Source organism: Kluyveromyces marxianus, chromosome 8 (assembly GCF_001417885.1).
Source record: "Kluyveromyces marxianus DMKU3-1042 DNA, complete genome, chromosome 8".
In the NCBI taxonomy this organism is placed as follows: domain Eukaryota; kingdom Fungi; phylum Ascomycota; class Saccharomycetes; order Saccharomycetales; family Saccharomycetaceae; genus Kluyveromyces; species Kluyveromyces marxianus.
This window is the reverse complement of record NC_036032.1, coordinates 68,507-93,268: the sequence shown is the minus strand read 5'-3', so window position 1 is coordinate 93,268 and position 24,762 is coordinate 68,507. Positions and strand designations below refer to the sequence as shown.

The following is a 24,762-nucleotide window of genomic DNA, read 5'->3' as shown; positions in this document are numbered from 1 at the left end:
GGCTGTGCACCAGAGCATCGGGCCCTCGAGCCCAGACAGACATAAACCGAACCGGAGTGTCAGCGAAGCCAATTAAATTAAACATTAGATACTACAAGGGGACATAGCGACGTTAAGTAGCCTATATACTGGGGAAACGGGAAAATAAAATAAATTAAATTAGAATAAAATAAAGTCATAATAGTAGTATATTGACTACTGAACATGCATCGATAAAAGCAGGATGAACAGGTCGATGGTGTAGTGGCACACCACAAGTGCCGTTATTATCAACGTAATTTTCACGTGCTTTCTATACGGTCTCAAGGACGGCACGCTGCTTTCGATAACGTTATCTGCCCTTGAACAGAGCGATTGAAGGAATATTGTCATTGCATAACTATGGGTCTCCTCTGAATACTGGGACGATTGTCTGGTTTCTGGGGTAGCCTGCTTGTTATGTGGAGTGCTGGCCGTTTTTCTCGAGCGAGAACGACGGTTCGATGATGAGTTTTTCTTGCGACGTTTGGAGGAAACTGACGGTTGCTGCTTGGTGTCAACTTCGTCTATCTTGTCTTTAGAAGAGGACTTACAACGAATACTTTGGGTGGTTCTTCGGCGAACTATACGTTTCTGGTGCGGGCCCGTGCCTTCTGTAGTATCTAAATCCGTAGAATACGATGTGCCTGGCAGATTAGCGGCTGATACGAACGTTGAGTCTGAGGTCGAAGCCGAAGCCGATGCTGATGCAGGTGTAGATGGTGATGAGAGGCTGTTTGACGAATCACTTCTTCCAGGAAGCGATACGCTACGGACCAGCTTTCCGTTCTTCTTAAATATGTCTCGAATATGTGTAAATTGGGTAAGTTTCGGCAGTATCTTGTCTGGTGCATGCAACGATTTAGGGAACTTGTTTGCGAGGGACTGAGCCAGGGCTTGTGCCTGAGCCTGAGCGTGGGCTTGGGCTCGGACCTGAACTTCTGCCTGGCCTTGTGCCTGGTCTTGAGCAGCCCGAGCCATTTCTGATTCTGATTCTGGTTCTGATTCTGAAGATGGCACCCTTTGTCTTCCCTCATTAGCCTGCAGCTGCAAAAATGCCTCGTATCTTAGTCGTCCTCGTTCCGATAAATTGAAGTTATCCGACGATATAGTAGACATAGTGACGTATGGGCCCAGAGGTTAGAGTCCAGTATAAGACGTGTATGGAAAAACGATATATCAATGATTGCGGGTCAATAAGGTTAGCCTTGTCTCGTATTTGTGTATCAATGGACGCATATTTATGCAGGTATAAGTACGTATATATATTGAACGTTGACACGGGGTTCTTTTTTTGTTCAGCCGTTCGAATGATTTTCGAAGAGATTGTAGAGTTACTATGGCCGAAAGAAAAGGCCGGAACAGCACTTAAGACCCAACGGAATGGGTTCTTGGCTGCGGCGATATGTTTAAAGAGGGTGCATATTGGTAGCATGGGACAGTAGTGTAATAGTTTTATATAATGGCGAGCGGGAAGTCCGAACGGTGTTAGTATGTGAAACAAGCAAGATGTTTGTTTGTTACATTGGTAAGTCCACTTTGCATGTGGAGAGAGAGTGTGTGTGATGTAGTAATGTAATGTATATGTGTGATATATATGGTGAGTTTGGGTAGACAGTGGACAGTGGACAGTGAGTGAGTGGGCTTAACGGTTTTATAATTGAAATAATGATGATCTCTTCTATTTTTTTTTTGTAAGTTTATTTATTGTTTATAGTGAGGGAAGGGGGGAGGATGAATGGGGGGCCCTTTCTCGTCCCCTCCCTACAACTACTACTAATTCTAACATTTTTTATTTTATTTTGATTCTATTCTTCTATTCTTCTAGTCTTCTAGTGAAACGGAATGGAAATGGAATGAATAGCAAGCAACACAAGCAAAACACTGGGCGCGTCTTGGAGATGGAGGAGTAGGTTTTTCTTTTGTTTTCTTAAACTCCACACATCATCATCTAAATGATGTTAAATTGGTCCAAGAGGTGTCTCACGTCTTCAAAGATGGCGTCAGTCTTGGAGTCCAAGGAGTTGATCAAGTTCTCCAAACTAAAGTCTGATGGTGCCGAGGCGGCGGGGGAATCCTCCTCGGACATGCTCTTGCCCCAGAAACTGTCTAGGTCTTGTCCACCACCGTTGTAGATCAAGTAGTTCACAGTGTCTTCTGGGATATCGGTCAATACGTTCTTAGTGGAGAAGTCGACAATCTTCTTCTTCAATTGAGCAGGAGTAATACCGCCAGCGGCATGGAAAAATTCACTATCCGAGGTTGGTTGCAACGACAAGAAGTATGTCAACAAACCAACAACGTGTGGAGTAGCCATAGAGGTACCGGACAAAGTAGCAGTAGCGGTGTCAGAACCAATGTAGGTGGACAAAATGTTCAAACCTGGACCAAAGATGTCGACACACTTACCCCAGTTGGAGAAGTATGCTCTCTCATCACTTAGAGTCGAGGCACCAACGGTGATTGGGTTTTCTGCAGCGGCTGGAGAAGTGTTACATGCATCTTGGTTCTCGTTACCGGCAGCAACTGCGAAATGAACACCGGCAGTAACAGCAGCGTTGACAGCCAAGTCCAAGGCTGGCGACTTACCACCACCAAGAGACATGTTGGCAGTAGAACCCTTGAAACCCTTTGCTGGGTTGGAAGAAGCCTTCTTGTGCGCATCTGCAACGTATTCGACACCCTTAACGACATCGGACATGGTACCGGAACCGTTGGATCTCAACACCTTGACAGCAACAATGTCGGCATTCTTGGCAACACCATAGTGCTCGGAACCAATGGTACCAGCACAGTGTGTACCGTGACCGTTACCATCGACATCTGGGTCGCCTTGTGGAATGGTCTTACCCCACTTGGCTCTGCCCCCAAAGTCCTTGTGGTCAACGTTAACACCAGTGTCCACCACGTATGCGGTAACACCCTTACCGGCATCGTCGTCGTACAGATACTTGTTGAAACTACCCAAGTTCAACTTCTCACGGTGAGAAATACGGGCCAAACCCCATGGAGCACCGTTTTGGGTGTTGAAACTGTTCGAGAACACCATCGAGTCCTCTTCAACAAATTCAACCAATGGACTTCTTCTGATAAAGTCAATGACCTTCTCTGGGAAGTACCCAATGTAACCAGACAAAGAGTCCGCAATCTTGAAAGCATCTTGAATACCACCTTCCAAAGAGTGGGCCTTGATACCGTATTCGTTCGTCTTACCAGCAGTGGCAGAGAAGAATGGGTCATCTTGAGAGAGAGAACCCAACGCCTTTGCATGTTCCAAGGAAACCAATTCCTTGTGGAAGTCCACTTCGTCAGCACTGACATCCTTCTTGAACACAATTATGTACTTGTGTGGAACCCTAGTGGAGATGTCTCCATTGACAGATAGGGGTGCAACTTCTTGTTGCTCAGGAGTATCCCTAACACTGCCTAACGAATTAGCATGGCCACAAGGCTTCTTCTTCTCGCTCTTGACGTAACCAGAAATTCCCTTGCTCTTAGACTTGGATGTTTCACTCTTTTCAACACCTTTGTCTTCTCTAAACTCAGGAATAACCAAAGCGGCTGCCAAAGAAGATAAGGCCGTAACCGACAATAATGTAGTCTCAAACTTCATTGTATCTTCTCTTCTTTACTTGTTTTTTTTTAATTATAATGAGGTACCTTCTTTTCCTGAAAGTATCACCCACTTATTATTAGTACCTTGTTATGTATATCCCAACTAATTCTAATTTAGTTAAGTTTAATTCACTTCACTTTCGTTCAGTTTTTGAATTTTTGAACTCTTTCCTTCTTTTATACCAGATAAAAGAGACAGTTAGAGCGACAGTTTAAAGAAGAAGAAACTCAAAGTTTTTCTTCTACTGCTAGCAGTATAGTATAGTATAGTATTGTTATTATATTCTAATTTTCGAGGAAGCTCAGCGGTTACAGTATCTAAAATGACACGGAAAAACACTCTTTTTATTCTATAGTGTAACCAGGAGGGCTAGCTCGTTCTGGGGCTCCTAAAAACAAAATAACACGCAATAACTAACTAATCTACTATATAATAACTGGTGGCAAAAAGGTAGAAATATCCAAAACCTTTGCCGCTGTCCTTATATACTGCCTTATTTTCAAGCGCGCCAGCGATAGCACCCTCGCCCCCATCCTCCCCCCCATTTTTTCTCCCTAACCTCACTTTATTTTTCACCCCTTGATTTTCTCCCTACTATTTTGTTTTATCTTGCTCACTATCAGTAAGTATTGAAAGAAGAAACAAAAAAAAAAAAAAAGAACCGGTAGTATGTTTTTGACTCCCTAAAAGTGGTTACCCGGGCGGTATTTATTAGTGTTACCCGGACTATCACGAAGACGAACGCACAGAGAGCTTTCTTTCCGCTGTGTCCCTGATTGTCCAGAGATAAGTGAAGTTAAGTTAAGTCAGGCTAAGTTTAGAACGGGTGTGTGGTGTGGTGTCTAGGCTAGTTGGCAGTGTAAAGACTTTTTGCAAATGTGTCATAGTGAAACGGCAGCACCGGTGCCAGCGGGGATGTCGTTGTAGACGAGGACGTCCACGTCGACGTCATTTGCAAATGTAATAGAGTAATAGTATAGTACGGCCATGAGACATTGGGTGTGGGGTATGGAGTGAGGTATGGTGAAATCGCAGAATCGTTTCAACATCAAATACGGTTGTGTGGCCGAGCGGTCTAAGGCGCCTGATTCAAGATATCTAATCTTAACCAATGAAAATTGGGAACACTCAGGTATCGTAAGATGCAAGAGTTCGAATCTCTTCGCAACCATTATTTTTTGGCTCTTTTTTCACCTTTTTTTTTTTCTTCTTCTTCAAAACTCTTGTTTAGTAGTGGTAGTGGTAGTAGAGAGTAGAATATTATATGCGCGTGGGATTAGAGGAGACTACAGGACTAGTTAGTTAGTTAGTTAGTTACTTACATACACGAATTGAAGAGATCACAGTGCACTCTCCTTACAAGATGCGTTTCATTTACAAAAAACAAACAAAAAACAAACAAACACATCCCTCTGTTCCCTCTTGGTTCTTTCGTTAAATAGTCATATTCGTTATCAAAGGAAAAAATAATATCAGAAGCAGACATATCCTACTCCTTTGGACCAATCATCTTTTCTGGGATGACCCATTCGTCGAATTCCTCACTGGACAAAACACCCAATTCCAAAGCAGACTCCTTCAAAGTAATACCCTTCTTGTGAGCGTTCTTGGCGACCTTGGAAGCAGCATCGTAACCAATCTTTGGGTTCAAAGCAGTGACCAACATCAAGGACTCGTGTAGCAACTTGGAGATTCTGTCCTCGTTGGCTTGGATACCTTCAACACAGTGGATTCTGAACGAGTTGGAAGCGTCACCCAATAGTCTGATGGAGCTCAACAAGTTAGAGATCATCACTGGCTTGAAGACGTTCAATTCGAATTGACCGGAGGCACCGGCAAAAGTGATGGCAGCGTGGTTACCCATGACTTGCACACACACTTGCGTCAAGGCCTCGTTTTGCGTTGGGTTAACCTTACCAGGCATGATACTGGAACCTGGCTCGTTTTCTGGCAAGCTCAACTCACCGTAACCACAACGAGGACCAGAACCCAAGTATCTGATATCGTTAGCGATCTTGAACAAGGAAACAGCCAAGGTGTTCAAAGCACCAGAGGCCTCGACAATCGCATCGTGGGCGGCCAACGCTTCAAACTTGTTTGGAGCAGTCTTGAAGTCAATGCCGGTCTCCTTGGAAACTTGCTCGGCAATCTTCTCCGCAAAACCAACCTTGGTGTTCAAACCGGTACCAACAGCAGTACCACCTTGAGCCAAGAACTTCAAGTGGTGCAAGCTCTGTTCCACACGGATGATACCGTTCTCCACTTGTTGCACGTACCCGCTGAACTCTTGACCCAAGGTCAATGGGGTAGCGTCTTGCAAGTGGGTTCTACCAATCTTGACAATGTGTTGGAACTCGTCGGACTTCTTCTTCAAAGCATCCTTAAGAGCAACCAACTCAGGCAACAAGTGTCTGGTGATCTCAGTGACTGCTGCAATGTGCATCACAGATGGGAAAGTGTCATTACTGGACTGTGCTTGGTTACAGTGGTTGTTTGGATGGATTTGCTTCGATCCCAACTCACCACCAATCAGCTCAATGGCTCTGTTAGAGATGACTTCGTTCGCATTCATGTTGGACTGCGTACCAGACCCAGTCTGGAACACAACCAATGGGAAATGGTCCATCAACTTACCCTGGGCAACCTCATCTGCTGCCTTCTTGATAGGCTCAGCAACTGCTGGGTCCAAAGTACCCAAGTTCTCGTTCACAATAGCTGCTGACTTCTTCAAAACACCAAATGCCTTCACAATTGGCTCTGGCATCTTCTCACGTGCACCACCAATCTTGAAGTTCTGGAAAGAACGTTGGGTTTGAGCACCCCAGTACTTGTCTGCTGGCACCTTGATTTCACCAAATGCATCTGTCTCAACTCTGTATGAAACCATTCTGACTGATTGTCTGTTCAACAATGTACGACCTAGAACACTGCTTCTCAACATATTGCTTCTTCTGTTTAAATTAAAATTCCCTTATTGCTACTACTACTAAATCAAAATCTAAACCAATTTAGTCCCAACCAAATAGACAATTAATACTCTAAAACTAATTTCTACTTATACTGGGGTCTTAAACTTTTCGTTTAGGAAACTCTTGTTCAAAATAATATCCAACCAAACTCGGACACCGGGAAGTACAACAAATAAGGCAAGTCAAGTCAAGGCAAACACTAACATATATATATATATATATATATAATATACTACACACACACCATATAATGCACCATATAATGAATGATCAATGGTTGATTCCAGCACGATCAGTAGCACTGTTTAACCGTGCGCGTGTGGGATCCAATGTCACGGCCTTTGAGCAGCACTTATATAGCGTGTCACACACTTTCTCGCTGCGCGAGATTCGAGCGCGAGCGAAAATTTCTTCGCTCCGACTCCGATTTCGGAGTTTTGGAATTCTCTCCACTCGCGTGGCGGGGTAACATTCTGTCACGTGGGTGGATACAGCTGAGGGTTACCCGAGGGTTACCCTCTTTTACATGGAGGCCTCTGTAGTATGTGGGGAGAGGACCTTGGTAGAAAGAAACAATGTGTATGTGTTGGGCGTTGGACTGGATATTCCTCAGTATCGGTAGTAGGGACCTTAGAAGGGATGTTAGTAGTAATAATGTTGTTGGAGGGCATTTTTTTGACTTGAAGCTGTTGGATTAATTAATTGGTCATTGAATTGTTGGATTCACTATATAAGTAAGTATTTACTGTTGTTCTCCTTGGCTTCTTGTGACTGGGCTTCTTGTGACTTGGATGAAGAAACCTTTTCTCCTTGTATATACAGACAGACCGACAGACGGACGGGCTGGCGCTGGCCAGCATCTGCTCGTTCGTGGAGAGTGATGGTTTGTAATATCCGGGTAATATATGGTAAGAAGAATCTAATCACGTGACACAAATGTCTTATGGCCCCCCCATCTCATCGTGGTCTTGATTAGAGCGGTATGTACTCAGGTACTCAGGTACTCATGTACTCAGGTACTCCTATATGCGTGTCTATATGGTATGTGTAGCCAGTGTCAGTGGAATCGGGTCCAGCCGGGGCCCCGGCTGGACCCTGGCTGGCAATATATTCAGTTCCAGTGACTGTAGGATATATACTTTAATACCCCAATAATGATGTCCCTACCGCCCGTTCGTGGCCTCGTCTGTCACCTCGATGTTCAGGCGTCGTCCGTCGCGCATCACACACTGTTGGAACAGTCTCTTGAACGGCACACACATGTACTCGTGGCCGTTGAATGCGCATTCGTTTTGCGTCAACGACTTTAGTGCGCACTCCTGCGACCGCTCGAGCATCCGTTGCTGGACGTCGTGGCCCAGGATCTTGGTTGGCGGTGCCATCGATCCCAAATATTCTGCTCGCACTTGTCTCCTAGGCTCCTTGTCTCTCCTGTCTACCCTGGCCCTGGCTATTCCCCAGTTTCCAGTTTGAAATGCTTTTCACTTATATATATATATATTTTACATCATATAAAGGTACTATATTATAGAAACTGCAACAATTCATCAACAGTTTGAACGCAAATCGACAAGCGAAAACGAGTCACCCACCCACCCACCATGTCACTCCAAGAACTCTACAACAAGCATTGCTCACAGGGCAACAAATACAGCTATGGGACGTCCGGCTTTAGAATGCACAATTCCGTGCTAGACACAGTTATGTTCTCCACAGGTATTGTCGTTGTGCTCAGATCCCTCTACTTAAAGTCGCAATACGTCGGTGTCATGATCACTGCATCCCATAATCCGCCACAGGATAATGGTGTCAAGATCGTGGAACCCCATGGCGAAATGCTCGTCCAGGATTGGGAGCCAATTGCTACGCAATTGGCAAATGCAGCTGCCACCAGTTTCCAAGAATTCGAATCGACTTTGCATTCGATCGCCAAGAAGTTGGACATCGACTTGGCTACTGACGAGCGGGCTAACGTAGTGGTTGCCCGTGATTCCCGTGAATCTGGCCCCCGTTTGCTGGCGGCCTTGAAAGCAGGTATCTCGGTGTTTGCTAACACCAACGTTGTCGATTTCGGCCTGTTGACCACGCCGCAATTGCACTTCCTCACCCACATCTTGAACTCCGAGGAGCCAGGTAGTAGTGTCGACGAGTCCCAGTATTACTCCTACTTCCTTTCGAAGTGGGACCAACTAGCCGAATTGTACCACTTGGAGTCGTTGCCCTTCCACTTGACCATCGATTGTGCCAATGGGGTCGGTGCGGAAAAAGCGCAACAGTTGATCCAATTGGCTAAACCGCTCCTACAAAAATCACTCTCCACCACCAATGGCCAAACAGACAAGCCTGAACTGTTGAACGAGTCCTGTGGTGCCGATTTCGTCAAGACAAACCAGTTCTTCCCGGCCAATTGCACGCCAGAACCAGGCCAATTGTACTGCTCGTTCGATGGGGACGCAGACCGTGTTGTGTTCTACTACTGCGACTCCTCTGCTGAAAAAAAGTTCCACTTGCTCGACGGTGACAAGATAGCTATCCTACTAGCCAAATTGCTAGCCAAGTTGCTACAGGATGCCCAGCTAACGGCGGCGCTATCGGTGGGTGTCGTCCAAACCGCCTACGCAAACGGCTCTTCCACAAAGTACATCCAAGAAACGCTACAAATCCCAGTATCCTGCACCAAGACAGGTGTCAAGCACTTGCACCACGAGGCTGTCTCGAAGTACGACATCGGAATCTACTTCGAAGCCAACGGCCACGGTACTGCAGTCTTCTCGCCCAAATTCCACTCCTTGGTGGAAGAATCCCTAGCTACCACCCAAGAAAAGTCTGAATCCCAAATAAAGGCCCTCAAATCCCTACAATTGTTCAGTCAATTGATTAACCAGACCGTCGGTGATGCCATTTCTGACATGCTAGCCGTCATTGCCGCGTTGTGCATCATGAAATTGACCCCAGAACAATGGGACTCCTGGTACCAAGACTTGCCCAACAGATTGACCAAAGCAATCGTCCCAGACAGATCCGTGTTTGTTAGTACAAACGCAGAAAGACAATTGGTCTCTCCAGAGGGCCTACAGGCAAAGATCGACGCCATTGTGGCCCAATATCCCCAAGGTAGATCTTTTGTCAGAGCCAGTGGTACAGAGGATGCCGTTAGAATTTACGCCGAAGCAGACACAACAGAAAATGCTGTCGAATTGTCTTCTAGAGTGGCAGAATTACTAAAGTAAATAAACGCTCTCTCGCATATGTGGGCACCAGATATAGAGAATAAGTAATTTAATTGTTCAGCTCATCTCATCTCATCTCATCTCATCAGGAAGAAGAAGAAGTTCTTACATGAAGTAGTAGTAGCATTAAAAAAAAAAAAAAACTTGTTCGAAACTCTTCACTAACCATTTACAGACATCATCAGCTCATTGAACATAAAAAGAAGGCTTCAAAACAAACCACCAAGCGCTAATTACCCCCTTATAAATGGCCAAGAAGAAAGATAAGGAGTCCAAGAAGGCTCGTGCCGAAGCCAAGCAAAAAAAAGCGCTAGAAAAGGCTGCTGTTAAGGATAAAAAGAAGGCCAAGAAGCTCTCTCAAGATGATGAAGAAGATGACCTCGATGTTGAGGAAATGTTGGCGAACTTCAAGCGGGAGCAGGAGAACTTTGAACGTATAAATGTAGAAAATGTGGATAGACCAGGCCAACGGGTGAACCCATGTATTTTTGTCAATCCTACCCAGGGGAAGCGTGAATTAATGATGTTTGGAGGTGAATCGACAAGTGCAGAGACTGGTACGACTCATTTCCATAACGATATGTTTATTTATTCATTGGATACTGATGCGTGGAAACGTGTGACGTCGCAGAATTCGCCCATGCCTCGTTCATCTGCCGCTTGTGCAGCACATCCCAGTGGTGTAGCGTTGATTCATGGTGGTGAGTTCTCATCGCCCAAACAGAATACCTTTTACCATTACTCGGACTCGTGGTTATTCGAGTGTTCTACGAGAGAATGGACTAAGATCGAGCAGAAGAACGGGCCTAGTGCCCGTTCTGGTCACAGAATGACCGTATGGAAGAATTTCATCATTTTGCATGGTGGGTTTAGAGATCTCGGAACGTCTACTACATATCTAAACGATTTGTGGGTTTTTGACATCACGAACTACAAATGGAAACAAATCGAGTTCCCTCCGACCCACCCGGTTCCAGACGCACGTTCAGGACACTCGCTAATACCCACAGCAGAGGGTGCTGTTTTATGGGGTGGTTACACGAAGGTGAAGGCGGGCAAGGGTCTGCAAAAGGGTAAGATTCTTTCTGATTGCTGGCACTTAAAGATGAAGTCTGATTTGGGTGCGATCAGATGGGAGAGAAGAAAGAAACAAGGACCTCAACCGTCACCAAGAGTTGGTTGTTCCATGGTGTATCATAAAGGGAGAGGTGTTCTTTTCGGTGGTGTATACGACTTTGAAGAAACAGAAGAAAGCTTGAGGTCGGTATTCTACAATGATTTGTACACTTACCAAGTGGAAAGTAATAGATGGTATTCCATGTCATTGAGAGCTCAACGGAAAAAGGCGAAGGTTGCACAATCGAAGTCCAGCAGAAACAAGGACAAGGAATTGGAAGATATTTTAAACCAGATTCTTGACAAGGCCAATCTAAGAGATGCGGACGACGAGGAAGACACTAGAGCCATTGAGGAACAATTGAACCAGTTGAAGATAGCGGAAGATCGAGAAAACGGTGATGTCGATGGCACTGATGACAATGAAGATAAGGAAAGGGCAGCTGCGAAAACGTACGAAGTCAGAAACACCTTCCCTCACACCAGATTCAATGCTTCCACTGCGGTTGTGGATGATACCCTATTCATTTTCGGTGGTGTTGTTGAGATTGGTGAGAAGGACTACCCAATCGACTCTTTCTACAGTATTGACATGAACAAGCTAGATGGCTGCAAAGTGTACTGGGAGAATTTGGAAGATGTGGTCAAGGCTGAGAAGCTAGGCGAACAAGATTCCGATGACGAGTTCGACGATGAAGATGATGACGATGAAGACGATGGTGAAGAAGAAATTGCCGATAGAAAGCTTGAATCCGAGGATGAGGGCGAGGATGAGGATGAAGAAGAAGAGGAAGAGAAGGAAGAAGAAGAGTATGAAATTCCAGATCCAAGACCATGGTTGCCTCATCCAAAAGCCTTCGAATCGCTTCGTTCCTTCTACGTTCGTACTGGTGCAACATTTTTGGAATGGGCCATTTCTAGTAATAGAGACTCTAAGGGTAAACACTTGAAGACCAAGTCCTTTGAATTGTGTCAAGACCGTTGGTGGGAAAGAAGAGAACAGGTACGTATTGAAGAAGACAAGCTCGAGGAAATGGGAGGTGTTGAGGACGTTATTGAGAAGGACACTTCAAAATCTCAGAAAAGAAGATAGAAAGAGAAGATAGATATCACCATCCATAATTAAAAAAAAGTTAAGTAAGTAGTAAGTATACCTTTTGGCCCCCTACAATCACTCCTGCATCGTTAAATACCCCCTCCCCTCCCATATAACTCTGTTTATATCAATAATACCCTACACACCTTTGATGAGTTACCTTGGTTCACGTGACTTTCCTTTTCTGCTTTCCATCACCAAAAGGAAGCTAAACTTTAAATCGACGCGATGCCTGACCATTGAAGAATTAAACTTCTTCACAACAGTTGAAACTACATAGAGTAACTAGGTGAGGATTACTTGGTTCTAGACATCCAAAATCTACAACAACCACTCAATTGAGCCCTTGATATCCCAGAAACTATGGCAGAAGTACAGGAAGAAGAACAACCTACCACGATAGAGGAGGAATATGACTTGTGGCTTTCCAATGTCCCAATGATGTATGATTTCGTTAGTGAAACAAGGCTAACATGGCCTTCACTCACTGTTCAATGGCTTCCAACAGAACTCAAGCCACGAGAGGTAAATGGTATCCAGTTACAAAGACAAGAGTTGCTAATTGGAACGCTAACTGCTGATGATGAACCAAACTATTTGAAAATTGCAGCTATAGACTTACCTGAAAGTGTTGTGTCTTCGTCAAGCCCTCCACAAGGTGAGTCAGATGAGAAGAACCACCACAACTCGAAGATTAAAATTACTAAAAAGTTCAAACACGATTTCGAAGTGACAAGAGCTAGGTTCATGCCACAGTCACCAAATATCTTTGCGACTCTCAATGGGAAAGGTACGATCTCTGTGTTCGATAGAAATAGTCCAGAAAAGGATGCAGCAGCTATATCCAGCTACTCTTATCATAAGGAAAATGGGTACGGTCTTGCGTTTAATTCGAACGTTTCTGGTCAATTGTTATCTTGTTCAGATGATAGTACGGTTGCGCTTTGGGACATTTCATCATCCTCGGATTCTTCCAATAAATCGCCTCTTCAAACCTTCACTAACCATACAGACATTGTGAATGACTGTAAGTGGCATGAATTCAAGCAGACAGTATTTGGAACAGTCTCTGAAGATAAGACTTTACTAATCCATGATACGAAATCTAAATCTCCAGTTTCAGAGCTAAAGGTATCTTCGGCCTTTAACACTTTGGCCTTCAGCAAACATTCACATAATCTACTAGCTGCCGCAGGAACAGATTCTAATGTCTATATTTATGACATGCGTAACATCTCGAAACCATTACACTCAATGTCTGGTCATGAAGATTCAGTAACATCGTTAGAGTTTTCCCCACATCAAGATGGATTAATAACATCAAGCGCTTCAGACAGAAGAGTCATAATGTGGGACTTGTTCAACATTGGTGCAGAACAACAGCAGGATGATGCATATGATGGTGTTCCAGAATTATTCATGATGCATGGTGGCCACAAGAGTCCAGTCAACGAATTTTCTTACAACCTTAATGTGCCATGGTTAATGTGTAGCGTTGAAGAAGACAATGTACTACAAATATGGAAGCCAGCAAGCAAAATCGTACATCCTCCAAAGCCGCCAGCTGACCTTGATGTAAGAACACTAGAGTAGACGTTTGTCTATCATGTATCTATCGATATTATATTATACTATATATAAGATAAGTTATAATACTAGAGTGGTTCAGTTCAGTTTAGTCTTCACCTTTCACTTCTCTTTTGGATTGAAGCCAGTTGGCGAAATCGATAAAGAAATTCACAGCGAACTTACCCTTTTTCATCCATACCTTCGAAGTCTCGGCGTACAAGTCAATTAGTTCGTCAATTGGACCATCGTAGGTGACATAGAGTTTGGCCAAGAATAACGAAGACAATGAACATGTCGAGAAGAATAGTTGCTGGAATTGCCCTGGTTTCGAAGTCAACATCAACTTGTGAACATCTTCTTCAAGATCCCAAATAGCAGGAGCTAGAGATTGAGCATCACCTTCAGCAGTCGAACCCTTGTTGTTATGAATCTTCAACTTGGATATCCTCAATTTCATCAATCTGGCACATTTGTCGGCCAAAGATTTGTCCAAAGTTTGCTTCAAGCATTCTAACAAAGGCATGATTATCATCAAGATATTTTGCAATTTTTCAGTTTTGTCTTCGAGTTGTTCAACGCTCTTTACGTAGATTTCCAACATGTCAACTACTCTGTGTTTGAAAGATATAACGTTTTCACGCGATTCCTGGACTTCCAACTTTCTCTTGTTACCTGTTGGAATTGTATTCAAAGCCTCTTTACGACGTTTGAAGATCTGGGATAGTTGATCATCTAACTGCATCATTGCTTCGTCATCCATAGATTCTTCTTCTTCTTCTTCACTTAGATCATCGTTGTCATCATCTTCATCATCGATTTGTCCCAGCTGAACCTCACCATTTTCTCCAACTATGGACTCAGGCAAGTTTAATGCCTTAGCTAAAGCGCTGGTTGTCTCTTTTTCAATCTTCTCTAAATCTCCAGAAGCATCATCACTTGATATCTCATCATCGTTGCTAGAATCGTCGTCTTCCATGTCCTCATCTTCATCTTCATCTTCGAGACCATCCTCTTCGATCTCTTCCTCGTCGTCATCTTCTTCCTCATTGCTCTCATCACCTTCACCTTCACCTTCGAAAAGAGCTGCAAAACCTTGCTTGTTTTCTCTGGCAGTCAAAGTTTGAAGCAAAACATCTAGTTCTGGTTCTCCGATATCTTGTACAAAGGATTCCCAGACAATCAAACTCAATCTCTTCAACAACGACTTTCTTTGGGCGACAAGAGACAATAAGATCTCAGTAATACCGACCAAGTCTGTGGATTCCTCATTAGATTGTTCGTAGAATGATATCAAGTCTTGCAAAATGGAGACAGATTCCTCATCACCAGTGTACAACTGTAGAATTGCCATGGAAAGAAGAAGTTCCAATCCACCCAACTTGGAGTTTTTCATTTTCTTATTTTTAGAATGAATATCTGTGAGCGTTTGTACAGCAGAGTTACTAATCGCCTTCAATTCCTCATCCAGATCGGTAGAAAGTGTCGATCCGGAAGATTGCTTTTCTAAAATGGTTTGTAAAGCAATATATGGCCATGATGTGGTATCATCACCTTCCGTTACTGAAGTATTGATCAATTCTCCAAGGATCGAGTATAGACGTTCTTTTGCTAATTCAGACAATTTGGTATTCTCTGAACTGTTGAAAAAGGCTGCATCGACAATGGTCGATAAAATAGGCTTGACCCATCTACTTTCTGCACGTGCCTTGTGAGCCCTAGTCAGGTGTAACAGGGTGTCAAATATGAACCTTGACAAGTTTAACTTCTCGTTGGTTGATTGATCTTCTGGAAGTTGTGATATTAAGAGCGTTACCAGATCCATCAAATTATGTTTGTCCAAAGTCGACGTTGTCAATAGAGTATCGACAAATTTTCTTTTTGAGAGCTTGTCAAAGTTGATGGTACCATTCTTCCCAAACCATAGCACGCGAACTAATGGTTCTACTTTATCAGGAGTCTTTTCACATTCAGCAGTGATTGTTTTTAGTGTCTGATTTGCAATTTTGTTCAACATTCTTTGAGAGTTTTGGCTTTGGTTGATTATGCATCTCACAATATTTTGAGACAATAACACAGAGACATGCTTTGCAGAACATATTTGGACTGCCTTTTCTAGAATGAGGAACCCAAGATATTTTCTTTCGTTGGACGCCTTTTCGTTGAAGAAAGATTCATCAACAACAGCTTGCCAGAACTCAGGGAACAAAATTCTTCCGGAACGGTCCCCAGAAACTGATGATGACGAGCCAGACTTCGAGTTCTTCTTTCTCTTTTTGGAAACATGTCCTGTTTCCTCTTCCTGATCTTCTTCACCTTCAAGTAATGGAAGTAACATGTCCCAAACGTAGTGTAATCTTGGTGACCAGTTTCCCTTTTGTTTTAAATCTGATTTTTCCACTGGAACCACGTCTTTAAGAACAGTTGCCAACAACTGAACGTTACCCTTAGACAAGGGATCGTTGTTCTTCCAGCCTGCATTTTTCAAAGAAAGACTGGATGCATACTTGGAACGCATATTGTTGAACATTAAGTAGATCGACAAACCCTCGTTTGTAAGGGTCAATTTGTTTTCGTCCAAGAGACCCAATATAAGCTTAATGCTCACAGGATCTTCGCGTAACCATTGCTCACACTTACGAATAGTCTGGTAAACACTGTAGAGACAAGGCTCCCTCAACCAGGTCTTCAAAAGAGCCAAATGGATCAATTTTTCCAAAAACTTGAGTAAAAACTCGATATTTAGGCCTGAATTGGACTTGGTCAAGAACACCTTGGAGAATACTGGCTCGTTTAAAAGAGCTTGTAGTGCAAACATTTGACCAAACAATAGGCCACGCTCCTCCTTCCCGTTCTTAACGCCATCCTTACCACCAAGAGTTTGGTCTAACCTGTCCAAAAACTCATCGATGCTACTCAATAAAGCACCCTTATCCAACGCTAGTGCCACGACTTCCGTCAAGCACATCGAGAAACCGAGTCTTGCCCCACCACGGTTAGACGCAAGACCTTTAATAAGCCTATCTAGGACATACTCCCACTCCTTGGCTCCGCTTTCGGGATCCACGCTGCTGATCTCATTGATCAATTGGATAGCGGCCTCTAGACGTTCCTTTTCAAGCTCCGAAGCCACCTTGTAGAACAAGTCCCGGTTCACCCGTTCCACTGTCTCTTGCATATCACTGCGCTTTCTTTCTTATTCCTGGGGTTCGTACAGTTTAAAACTCGTTCTCCCACACCTAATCTCATCTCGTCTCATCTCATCTCATCTCATCAGCTTATATGACCATCTGGGGACGTTTCTTGTGCTTAAATTTTACATACAGAACGCCAGCACGCATCGTCGTTTCTTTTATTTTATTTTTTAAATATCCTTCTTTTATGTGTCATGTGATCTACACGTGATCACATACACCCCCCCAAAAAAATTATTTCCTCCCCCCATTCCAAATAGTAGCATCAGTACACTAACCAGTAAGTAGTACCGGTACCCCCAATTACCCTTCTGTGCCCACTTAACTTGTAATTAACTATTAATATATATCGGGGAGGGGAACTGAATGAAACCAACCTCCCATTCTGGACAGTATACCCCCTTTATATACTTATTCTTTTTTTTTTTTTTGCTTCCTCCTCATTTCGTTTCCAATTTAAGCGCCGTCCTAACAGATGGGCGTAGAGCGGCCTGGGCGGCTATGAGACACATCTATATCACGTCCAACGAACAACACTTCCCACAATTATTAAGTGTCACGTGCAAACAATAACTCACTACATACGAACCAATGAAACATATGTCACTGTACACGGTTTCCACCACCCAAAACCTTCCACTTTCGAAGATTGGATGTGGAACTTTTATATTGCACAAGATTTCTCAACACATATTAGAAAATGAAAGCTTATAATACTTATAACAGTTTAACACACCTTGCGTGACTTCGGAAAAGGTCTTGAAACGATTCTGGAATCTCAACTCCTCTACCACTCACACATAACAACACATATCAGAAATGTCTACCTGGAGAAAGGCTGGTTTGACCTTCAACAACTACGCTGCCATTGCAGCTAAAACTGTGCGTGCTGCTTTGAAGCCAGAACTACAAACCAACGCTGTTTTGAGCAGATCCAAGTCTGAAGCCAAGTTCATCAAGATTGAGAACGGTAACCAATCCGAGCCAGTGGCCCTAAAGAACTGAGAAAGAAGGTAGAAGGGATGGTATAGACAATTTTTTTTCTCTTTTCAATTTGTTTGATTACTGCTATTGTCTATCTTAGACCCGACCCATATATTTCTTTCTATTCAGATACTAGACGACACGTTTTATGAACCAATTCATGTCCTGGATGGGCAACAGCATTTTTGGAGTGTTTCGACACGGTATGGGCCCTTTTTGTTGAGGGATTATATACGAAATATAGTGCTGTTTGCACCTCCAGAATTACACACCTATATTCTACATGTAGTTACCCGGCCATTTATGTTATATAGTATATATTATATTTGATACAATATATATATATTATATATGTGAAGAAGAGCTTTAAACTGGAATGAATCATCCATGTCATAGAGGCATTTATAGAGGTGTTTTATGTTTTATTTTGGAGTTGTGTCTTAGGTAGTGTGTGGCATAGTTGCATTGCTATCAGATGGCAACGATTATGAGACCTTATTGGGCATTGGGAGGTGGAATTGCGCGTAATTTCGTGGTAGTATCATCAAGGACTTTCCATGTTGGGAGTCGTTCAGCGATGCTAAGCGAGGGAGTTGCGCGCCCATTTTGCTTTCCTAATAGTCAAATGAAACATTTGAGTCGCTTTAACCGGGTGACAGAATTTGGTATAGGAATACGTCGTTTTGGAGTATCTGTACGTGTTAGAAATACTTCGGATAAGGATCAGCAGATTAGCAAAGAGACTGCTAAGAATGCGAAGGGAAGTGGTAGTGGTAGTGGTAGCAGTATTAAGGGCGTTTCTGCTGGGTTTGCGGAAGTTAAAAGGCTTTTTTACCTTGCGCGACATGATTGGAAGATGATAGTTGTTGCGGTGGCACTCTTGACGGTCTCGTGTACGATTGGGATGGCAGTACCGAGAATTATTGGGTTAGTGCTAGATGCGACGAAAAGTGCTATTACCAAACGCAATGACGAGGATGGAGAGAATAGGACACTCAGTCTAGATGATCTTCCGCCCATTGTTGGGGATCTACGCTTGTACGACTTTTTCTTAATATTCGGAGGAGCATTGCTTGTTGGAACGATGGCTAATTTCGGGAGAGTCGTGCTCTTGAAGATATTAGGTGAGCGTTTGGTTGCAAGATTGAGGTCGAGCGTCATCAAGAGAACGATGCACCATGATATGGAGTTTTATGACAGGAATAAAGTCGGGGATTTGCTATCGCGGTTAGGTGCAGATGCATACATTGTGTCACGGTCTATGACTCAGAATATATCTGACGGGTTTAAGGCCTTGATTTGCGGTGGTGCAGGTATCGGTATGATGGTGCACATCTCTAGTTCTTTGGCTAGTGTTCTCTTCTTGTTTGTTCCCCCTTTACTCATTGGTGCTACGATATATGGTAATAAGATTAGAGCCATCTCTAGAGAATTGCAACAGGCTTCTGGTAATTTGACCAGAGTTGGTGAAGAACAATTAAGTGGGATCAAGACCGTTCAATCTTTTGTAGCAGAGGGGAAAGAGGTTCATCGCTACAACGATGCGGTAAGGCAAGTGTTTAAGGTTGGTAAAAAAGAAGCCTTCACGAATGCCACATTCTTTAGTGGTACGAATATCGTAGGTGACTTTTCCTTTTTACTCGTTTTGGCGTACGGTTCGCATCTTGTATTGCAAGGGAATCTCACTATTGGTGACTTAACGGCCTTCATGCTCTACACCGAGTATACTGGAAGTGCGGTGTTCGGTCTCTCCACTTTCTACTCTGAATTGATGAAAGGTGCTGGTGCTGCAACAAGATTGTTTGAATTAATTGATTATAAGCCAACTATAAGGTCTACCTCCGGTGAAACTTTTAAACCTATCAATGGGAAAGTGGAGTTCAAGGGCGTATCTTTCAGTTATCCAACAAGGAAAACGAATCAAATTTTCAAGGATCTAAACTTCACAATTGAACCTGGATCTAATGTCTGCATCGTCGGTCCTTCCGGAAGAGGTAAATCTACAATTGCTTCATTGTTGCTCAGATTCTACGACCCAACTTCAGGGCAAATTCTAGTGGATGGTCAAGATATAACAAAACTAAGTTCAAAATCACTTCGTAGACACCTTGGTGTTGTTCAGCAAGAACCTGTACTAATGTCCGGTACTATTAGAGAAAATATAACCTATGGTGTGAATAGAGAAACAACAATGGAGGAAATACGGTCAGTAGCGAAAAAGTGCTTTTGCCATGGATTCATCTCAAAGTTCCCTAATGGGTACGATACAGTTATTGGACCGCGTGGTGCTTTACTAAGTGGCGGGCAAAAGCAACGGATTGCTATCGCTAGAGCTTTGTTGAAGAAACCTAAAATTTTGATCCTAGACGAGGCCACCTCCGCTCTTGATGTAGAAAGTGAAGGTGCCATCAATTATACCCTTGGAAGACTAATGAGAAGTAAGGAAATGACTATCATTAGTATTGCTCATAGATTGAGCACTATCAGAAGGTCCGAGAACGTTATTGTTTTGGGTCTCGACGGTTCTGTAGTCGAAATGGGTAAATTCAAGGAGCTATATGCCAATCATGAGAGTGCCTTGTATAAACTATTAACTGAACCATCAGAACAACATCATGCGCAACAACATAACCTGAATTTTGCTGCTGGCACTGAAGCTGCTAAAGCGTCAACCCAAGACGGTCAAAACGTGAAAACAGCAGATCAAAATGGTGATGTAGACGAAGATCAACGTTCGCAGGATGAAACTGATAAAAGAGTTAAAGAAGAAGTCATTCACCAGGTGTTAGAGGATATCAGCCATGATCAGAAATCTTCAACCCTCAGACCATAATGCCCCCCCCCCACCTCATTCTCATGTATAAATAAAGAAGTTCACAGAAACCATTCAACGTATTCAACTATTAGTTTAGTCACGCTTTTGTGCAATACGCATAAGAAAAACCTCATATAGATAATATTCATATACTACGATTTCTAACTCATCTGAGATACAATCCCACTGCCAAAAATGCAGCTCGCTATCCTATCCCTTCTTCCTTTTATGAATGGGCATGGCATCATCATCACCGTTTCCTAATCTCGTTCTTCAACTTGAAGAAGAATTTACAAACCGAAAAAGAGATCAATAAAAGACGTTCTTGATATGTAAACAAAAGGAACTGACAAAGAAAAGGAATTGAGGCATAGAGAAATATAAGAATTCTAGTGCGCATTATTGGTTTTTAGAGGCCTGTGAAGCGTGATTGCATTATAATGGATGCTGGTCAGATATTCTCTGATCAAAAGCTCTCTGATCTGCTTTCTAAGAGTGCTGGGCAGTATCAGAACTTATTATCGTTTTTCGATGATTATGAGTTTGATTTAGAGGGTACCAACCACCAACTTCTAGAACTGGCACAATTACTTCTGGATTCGTATACTCTGCTCAATGAGCTATTTACTGATGATATTAATGTGTCACAATTGTTGCCTTATTTTGATTGGATTCAAGAGGGTAAAAACGAATTTTATCAGCTAAACAATGGTATAAAGACCGTGGAAAAGATCTTACTCCATTTGATGAAGATTATTGAAGAAGAGTTCGAAACCAATGAGGATGAGCAGTTCAGAAAGGATCTGTCTGTTCTTTTCGATTTAATAGAAGAGTTATCTGACACCTTGGTCTCTTTGAAACCGATCACTGTTTCATTGAAGAATTTATTTGATACAGCAGTTGAGTTCAACGAAATATTTAAGGACCATATGAACAGCTTAGATATGGAGATAGAGTCGAACCTGAAAAAATGCATTGAACTGCAAGAGAAAACCTTCATCTCTCCGGTTAGACATAATAAGCTTACATTTTCCTTAGATCAGTTAATAAAACTGTTATCCTCTTCTAATACGCCAACGAAAGGGTTGTGTGTCCCCGCGTTTTCTCCCTTGGAGCAAAGTATTCACGATAAACTTGTTGAATTGGAGGAGGCCTCCTCTCCCATTGAACTCTCTCTGAATAGCGTTCTTTCACAAAGATTGGATAGTTTTGAGACAAGAGATGTGGTAAATTTAGAGTATTTGATGCGACTACTTCGGAAAAAGTATCATTACATTATAGAAAAATACGATTTATTGCAACATGAGATAGAGGATCTAAAGCACGCTATTATCGATGAAAAATGGCGTCTGATATTCATTAATCTTAACGACGAACTACGGATAATGTTGAGAGATACAGAGAAGCTATTGATAAAAATTGCTAATCCTGATCTTTCTGATGAAATCACATCGAGGTTCAAAGAACAGCTGCAGGTTAAGACACAAACCATTGATAAAACATTTACTGTGATATATACGGCAATAGAAAGTTTGGTCTTGAGCGAGTCAATTGCAACAGTGACTAATGAGTATGCTGAAAAATGGTTACAACTGAAAACCCAATACGAGGAATATATACCAGAAGACAATACGAAAGATGAGGAAGAGGCTCAAAAAACCATCAATGCTCTGTCAGATAATATATCTGAATTGAAACTTAATGATGGTCCCACTGAAAAGCCAGGCTCTAACAGATCAAGCATAGGCGCTCTGATATTTAAAAAAATGAACATTCGACCAGTGATTGTACAAGAGAAGGATGAGCGAAAATATGGAGACGAAAGCTACGAAAGTAGTCGTAGCAGCCGTAGTACTAGTAGTACTAGCAGTACTAGCAGTACAGCCAGTAACGGCCTGAACCCATTTTATGAACCCACGAGTTCGCACGAGTCAAAAGCTCCCAAGGTTCTTAATCTCAGTAAAGTGCCGCCTCTTTCCTTTGATGAGCCGTCTGGCTTAATGTCCAGTTTAAAGACAATAAAAACCCCAACCGTACCGTTATCTCCCTCTGCTACTCCAACAACCATTACTAAAGATACAAACAGCAGTTCGTCAGCGGCCTCCCCTTATGAAGTAGAGAGGCTAATCAGCTACGGCATGATTCCTACTCGCATACCGAGTCTGTACCCAAGCACGCTCCCTCCGCCACTACACCTAACGGTGCTTTTCAAACTGAACTCTGGTTGGATCAAACAAAGGCATCATAAACTGAAGGCGCCAAGAAACTACACAATAATCAGCTGAATAGATATAATAAACCCAAAGGTTGTAACAATATATACTTCATTAGAGACGATGACATGAATTTTTCTTTTATCAAAAACGTATCACATATATATGGGTATATACATATATATATGGTATTATAATAATAATAATAAGCCGTCCAAGAGGGCGGCGGCAGATCCTAAAGAATTGAATTTGAACTTAAAGGTATATGTTAATTGGGGGGGGTGGTGGAACGCCTTTCTATTTTTGCTTATTTTGCAGCTTCCAAAACTTGCAAGGATCTCTTAGCAGTGGAGGTAGCGGAAGCTGGGTTAACACCGGTGACAATTCTGCCGTCAGCAACAGAGAAGTCGTCCCATGGGCCAATTGGTGCAAGGTACTTAGCGTTGTACTTCTTGGCGATGTCTTCAATGGAGCTCAACTTCTTTTCCTTCATCAAAGTGTCAACACCTAGGACAACTTCACCAACGTCGGTGAAACCAGTGATAGCCTTACCCTCAATCAATGGCTTGTTAGTGGCCTTGTCGACCATACCATCGAAGATGGCTGGACCGTGGCACACGGCAGCAACCACACCGTTTTGGGCGTAGATTTCAGAAGCAATCTTTTGCAAACCAGCTGCCTTTGGGTAGTCGAAAAGAGTACCGTGACCGGCAGAAGCAAAGAACACTTGGTAGTCAGAAGCGTTAACTTCAGCAGCAGACTTGGTCTTGCTCAATGCTTGGTTGAAGGCAGAGTTCTTGTCTTCAAAGTCTTCCTTGTCCTTGCCGCTCAAGAAGTCTGGGATCATGGAGTGTTCGTCCCAACCGAACTTACCGTTCTCAGAAACGAAGTCGACCTCGCAGCCTTGTTCCTTGTAGAAGTTGAATGGGTGCAAAGCTTCGATGACGAAAACACCGGTCTTGGCGCCATCGGCGTAGAATTGTTCGTTGTAACTAGTCAATGCAATCAAAACCTTAACCATTGTGTATGTCTAATGTGCGTGATTTATTATTATGATTATTACTGGGGTTTGGATCAGGCTGTGACATAGCTACTAACATCAACTACTTACCTAACTAGACAATGATGGATTGTATTAAAACAATTGTGTGTTATTTATATATGGGAAGCTTGAAGCTTGTGCAACGTGGATTAGTAATTCGGGATATTGCGTCCCCACACTAGCACTAGCGCTAATGGAGGGATGATGACATGGTGGCCAAGCCATGCTTGCTGTTTGTTTGTATATTGCTTGTTTAATAATACGGTACAAGTACGGTTCCTTTCGGGTACTGGTGCTGACAGGTTTTTTGCTAAAGCCATTCCATTCCATTCAATGGAGGAGCAGCAGCAGCGAAAAGAAATGATTGGGGGAGGGGCCGAACGGTGCGTTTCTAGAAAAAGCAAGAAAGCAGGCTCGAAGAGGGGCATCCTCATGATACGTGCGCACGGCGGCTGTAGGCGGCTCTGGGCGGCTCTGGGCGGCTCTGTTCTGCATCCGCACTTGCATTATTCTCGGATGCGGTTCTCCCGCTGCCGCATCCCCTCGGCACCCCGGTCCGCGTCCGCGCTCGTCTCGGCTTGTTTCCATGCAAGTGCGGGAAGTCGTATCGTTACCCGCACTCCGTATAAGAGCCGACTTTGAAACTGAAAAATAGTTGTGTATCACGTGATCTCATCGCAAAGGTGAAAAAAAAAAAAAAAAAAAAAAAAAAAAAAAAGCTGAGCCTGAAGCGCCATATAGCGTAATAATAGCATCAAGAAACACGCGATTGCGCCTACTTCACCATCGCAAGCAACCAGACAACAGGCTTATACACTGTTTTTGCAAACCCAAACCCACAGTGAGGCTAAAATATCAGATTAATATAATACATTTTGGACCTGGCATTTCTCAAGCCTTTCT

The 24,762-nt window shown here is 43.1% G+C and overlaps 11 protein-coding genes and 1 non-coding gene across 12 annotated transcripts; 7 read left to right on the top strand and 5 right to left on the bottom strand.

Annotated features, from left to right (window-relative positions):
* Positions 1 to 1,969: 1,969 nt before the first annotated feature.
* Positions 1,970 to 3,631, bottom strand: PRB1 (proteinase B; the record flags this gene model as incomplete). The annotated part of the gene is made up of 1 exon (XM_022821758.1): positions 1,970 to 3,631. The coding sequence occupies one exon, from the start codon at positions 3,629 to 3,631 to the stop codon at positions 1,970 to 1,972; it is 1,662 nt and encodes a 553-aa protein (XP_022678087.1).
* Positions 3,632 to 4,690: 1,059 nt separating this feature from the next.
* Positions 4,691 to 4,805, top strand: KLMA_R802. Its single transcript has 2 exons — positions 4,691 to 4,727; positions 4,761 to 4,805. It is a non-coding gene; the product is annotated as a tRNA-Leu (tRNA).
* Positions 4,806 to 5,123: 318 nt separating this feature from the next.
* On the bottom strand, positions 5,124 to 6,575 carry FUM1 (fumarase FUM1; the record flags this gene model as incomplete). The annotated part of the gene is made up of 1 exon (XM_022821757.1): positions 5,124 to 6,575. One exon carries the CDS (start codon positions 6,573 to 6,575, stop codon positions 5,124 to 5,126), a length of 1,452 nt encoding a protein of 483 aa, XP_022678086.1.
* Positions 6,576 to 7,766: 1,191 nt separating this feature from the next.
* SOM1 (Som1p) lies at positions 7,767 to 7,985 on the bottom strand (the record flags this gene model as incomplete). Its single annotated transcript, XM_022821756.1, has 1 exon — positions 7,767 to 7,985. One exon carries the CDS (start codon positions 7,983 to 7,985, stop codon positions 7,767 to 7,769), a length of 219 nt encoding a protein of 72 aa, XP_022678085.1.
* A 219-nt stretch (positions 7,986 to 8,204) lies between these two features.
* On the top strand, positions 8,205 to 9,833 carry PCM1 (phosphoacetylglucosamine mutase PCM1; the record flags this gene model as incomplete). The annotated part of the gene is made up of 1 exon (XM_022821755.1): positions 8,205 to 9,833. The coding sequence occupies one exon, from the start codon at positions 8,205 to 8,207 to the stop codon at positions 9,831 to 9,833; it is 1,629 nt and encodes a 542-aa protein (XP_022678084.1).
* A 247-nt stretch (positions 9,834 to 10,080) lies between these two features.
* On the top strand, positions 10,081 to 12,042 carry KEL3 (Kel3p; the record flags this gene model as incomplete). The annotated part of the gene is made up of 1 exon (XM_022821754.1): positions 10,081 to 12,042. One exon carries the CDS (start codon positions 10,081 to 10,083, stop codon positions 12,040 to 12,042), a length of 1,962 nt encoding a protein of 653 aa, XP_022678083.1.
* A 366-nt stretch (positions 12,043 to 12,408) lies between these two features.
* On the top strand, positions 12,409 to 13,638 carry HAT2 (Hat2p; the record flags this gene model as incomplete). Its single annotated transcript, XM_022821753.1, has 1 exon — positions 12,409 to 13,638. The coding sequence occupies one exon, from the start codon at positions 12,409 to 12,411 to the stop codon at positions 13,636 to 13,638; it is 1,230 nt and encodes a 409-aa protein (XP_022678082.1).
* Positions 13,639 to 13,720: 82 nt separating this feature from the next.
* POL5 (DNA-directed DNA polymerase) lies at positions 13,721 to 16,789 on the bottom strand (the record flags this gene model as incomplete). The annotated part of the gene is made up of 1 exon (XM_022821752.1): positions 13,721 to 16,789. The coding sequence occupies one exon, from the start codon at positions 16,787 to 16,789 to the stop codon at positions 13,721 to 13,723; it is 3,069 nt and encodes a 1,022-aa protein (XP_022678081.1).
* An 835-nt stretch (positions 16,790 to 17,624) lies between these two features.
* ATP15 (F1F0 ATP synthase subunit epsilon) lies at positions 17,625 to 17,810 on the top strand (the record flags this gene model as incomplete). Its single annotated transcript, XM_022821750.1, has 1 exon — positions 17,625 to 17,810. One exon carries the CDS (start codon positions 17,625 to 17,627, stop codon positions 17,808 to 17,810), a length of 186 nt encoding a protein of 61 aa, XP_022678080.1.
* A 454-nt stretch (positions 17,811 to 18,264) lies between these two features.
* On the top strand, positions 18,265 to 20,622 carry MDL2 (ATP-binding cassette permease MDL2; the record flags this gene model as incomplete). Its single annotated transcript, XM_022821749.1, has 1 exon — positions 18,265 to 20,622. One exon carries the CDS (start codon positions 18,265 to 18,267, stop codon positions 20,620 to 20,622), a length of 2,358 nt encoding a protein of 785 aa, XP_022678079.1.
* A 422-nt stretch (positions 20,623 to 21,044) lies between these two features.
* On the top strand, positions 21,045 to 22,889 carry KAR9 (Kar9p; the record flags this gene model as incomplete). Its single annotated transcript, XM_022821748.1, has 1 exon — positions 21,045 to 22,889. The coding sequence occupies one exon, from the start codon at positions 21,045 to 21,047 to the stop codon at positions 22,887 to 22,889; it is 1,845 nt and encodes a 614-aa protein (XP_022678078.1).
* A 235-nt stretch (positions 22,890 to 23,124) lies between these two features.
* On the bottom strand, positions 23,125 to 23,838 carry HSP31 (putative chaperone protein HSP31; the record flags this gene model as incomplete). The annotated part of the gene is made up of 1 exon (XM_022821747.1): positions 23,125 to 23,838. One exon carries the CDS (start codon positions 23,836 to 23,838, stop codon positions 23,125 to 23,127), a length of 714 nt encoding a protein of 237 aa, XP_022678077.1.
* Between the last annotated feature and the right edge of the window lie 924 nt (positions 23,839 to 24,762).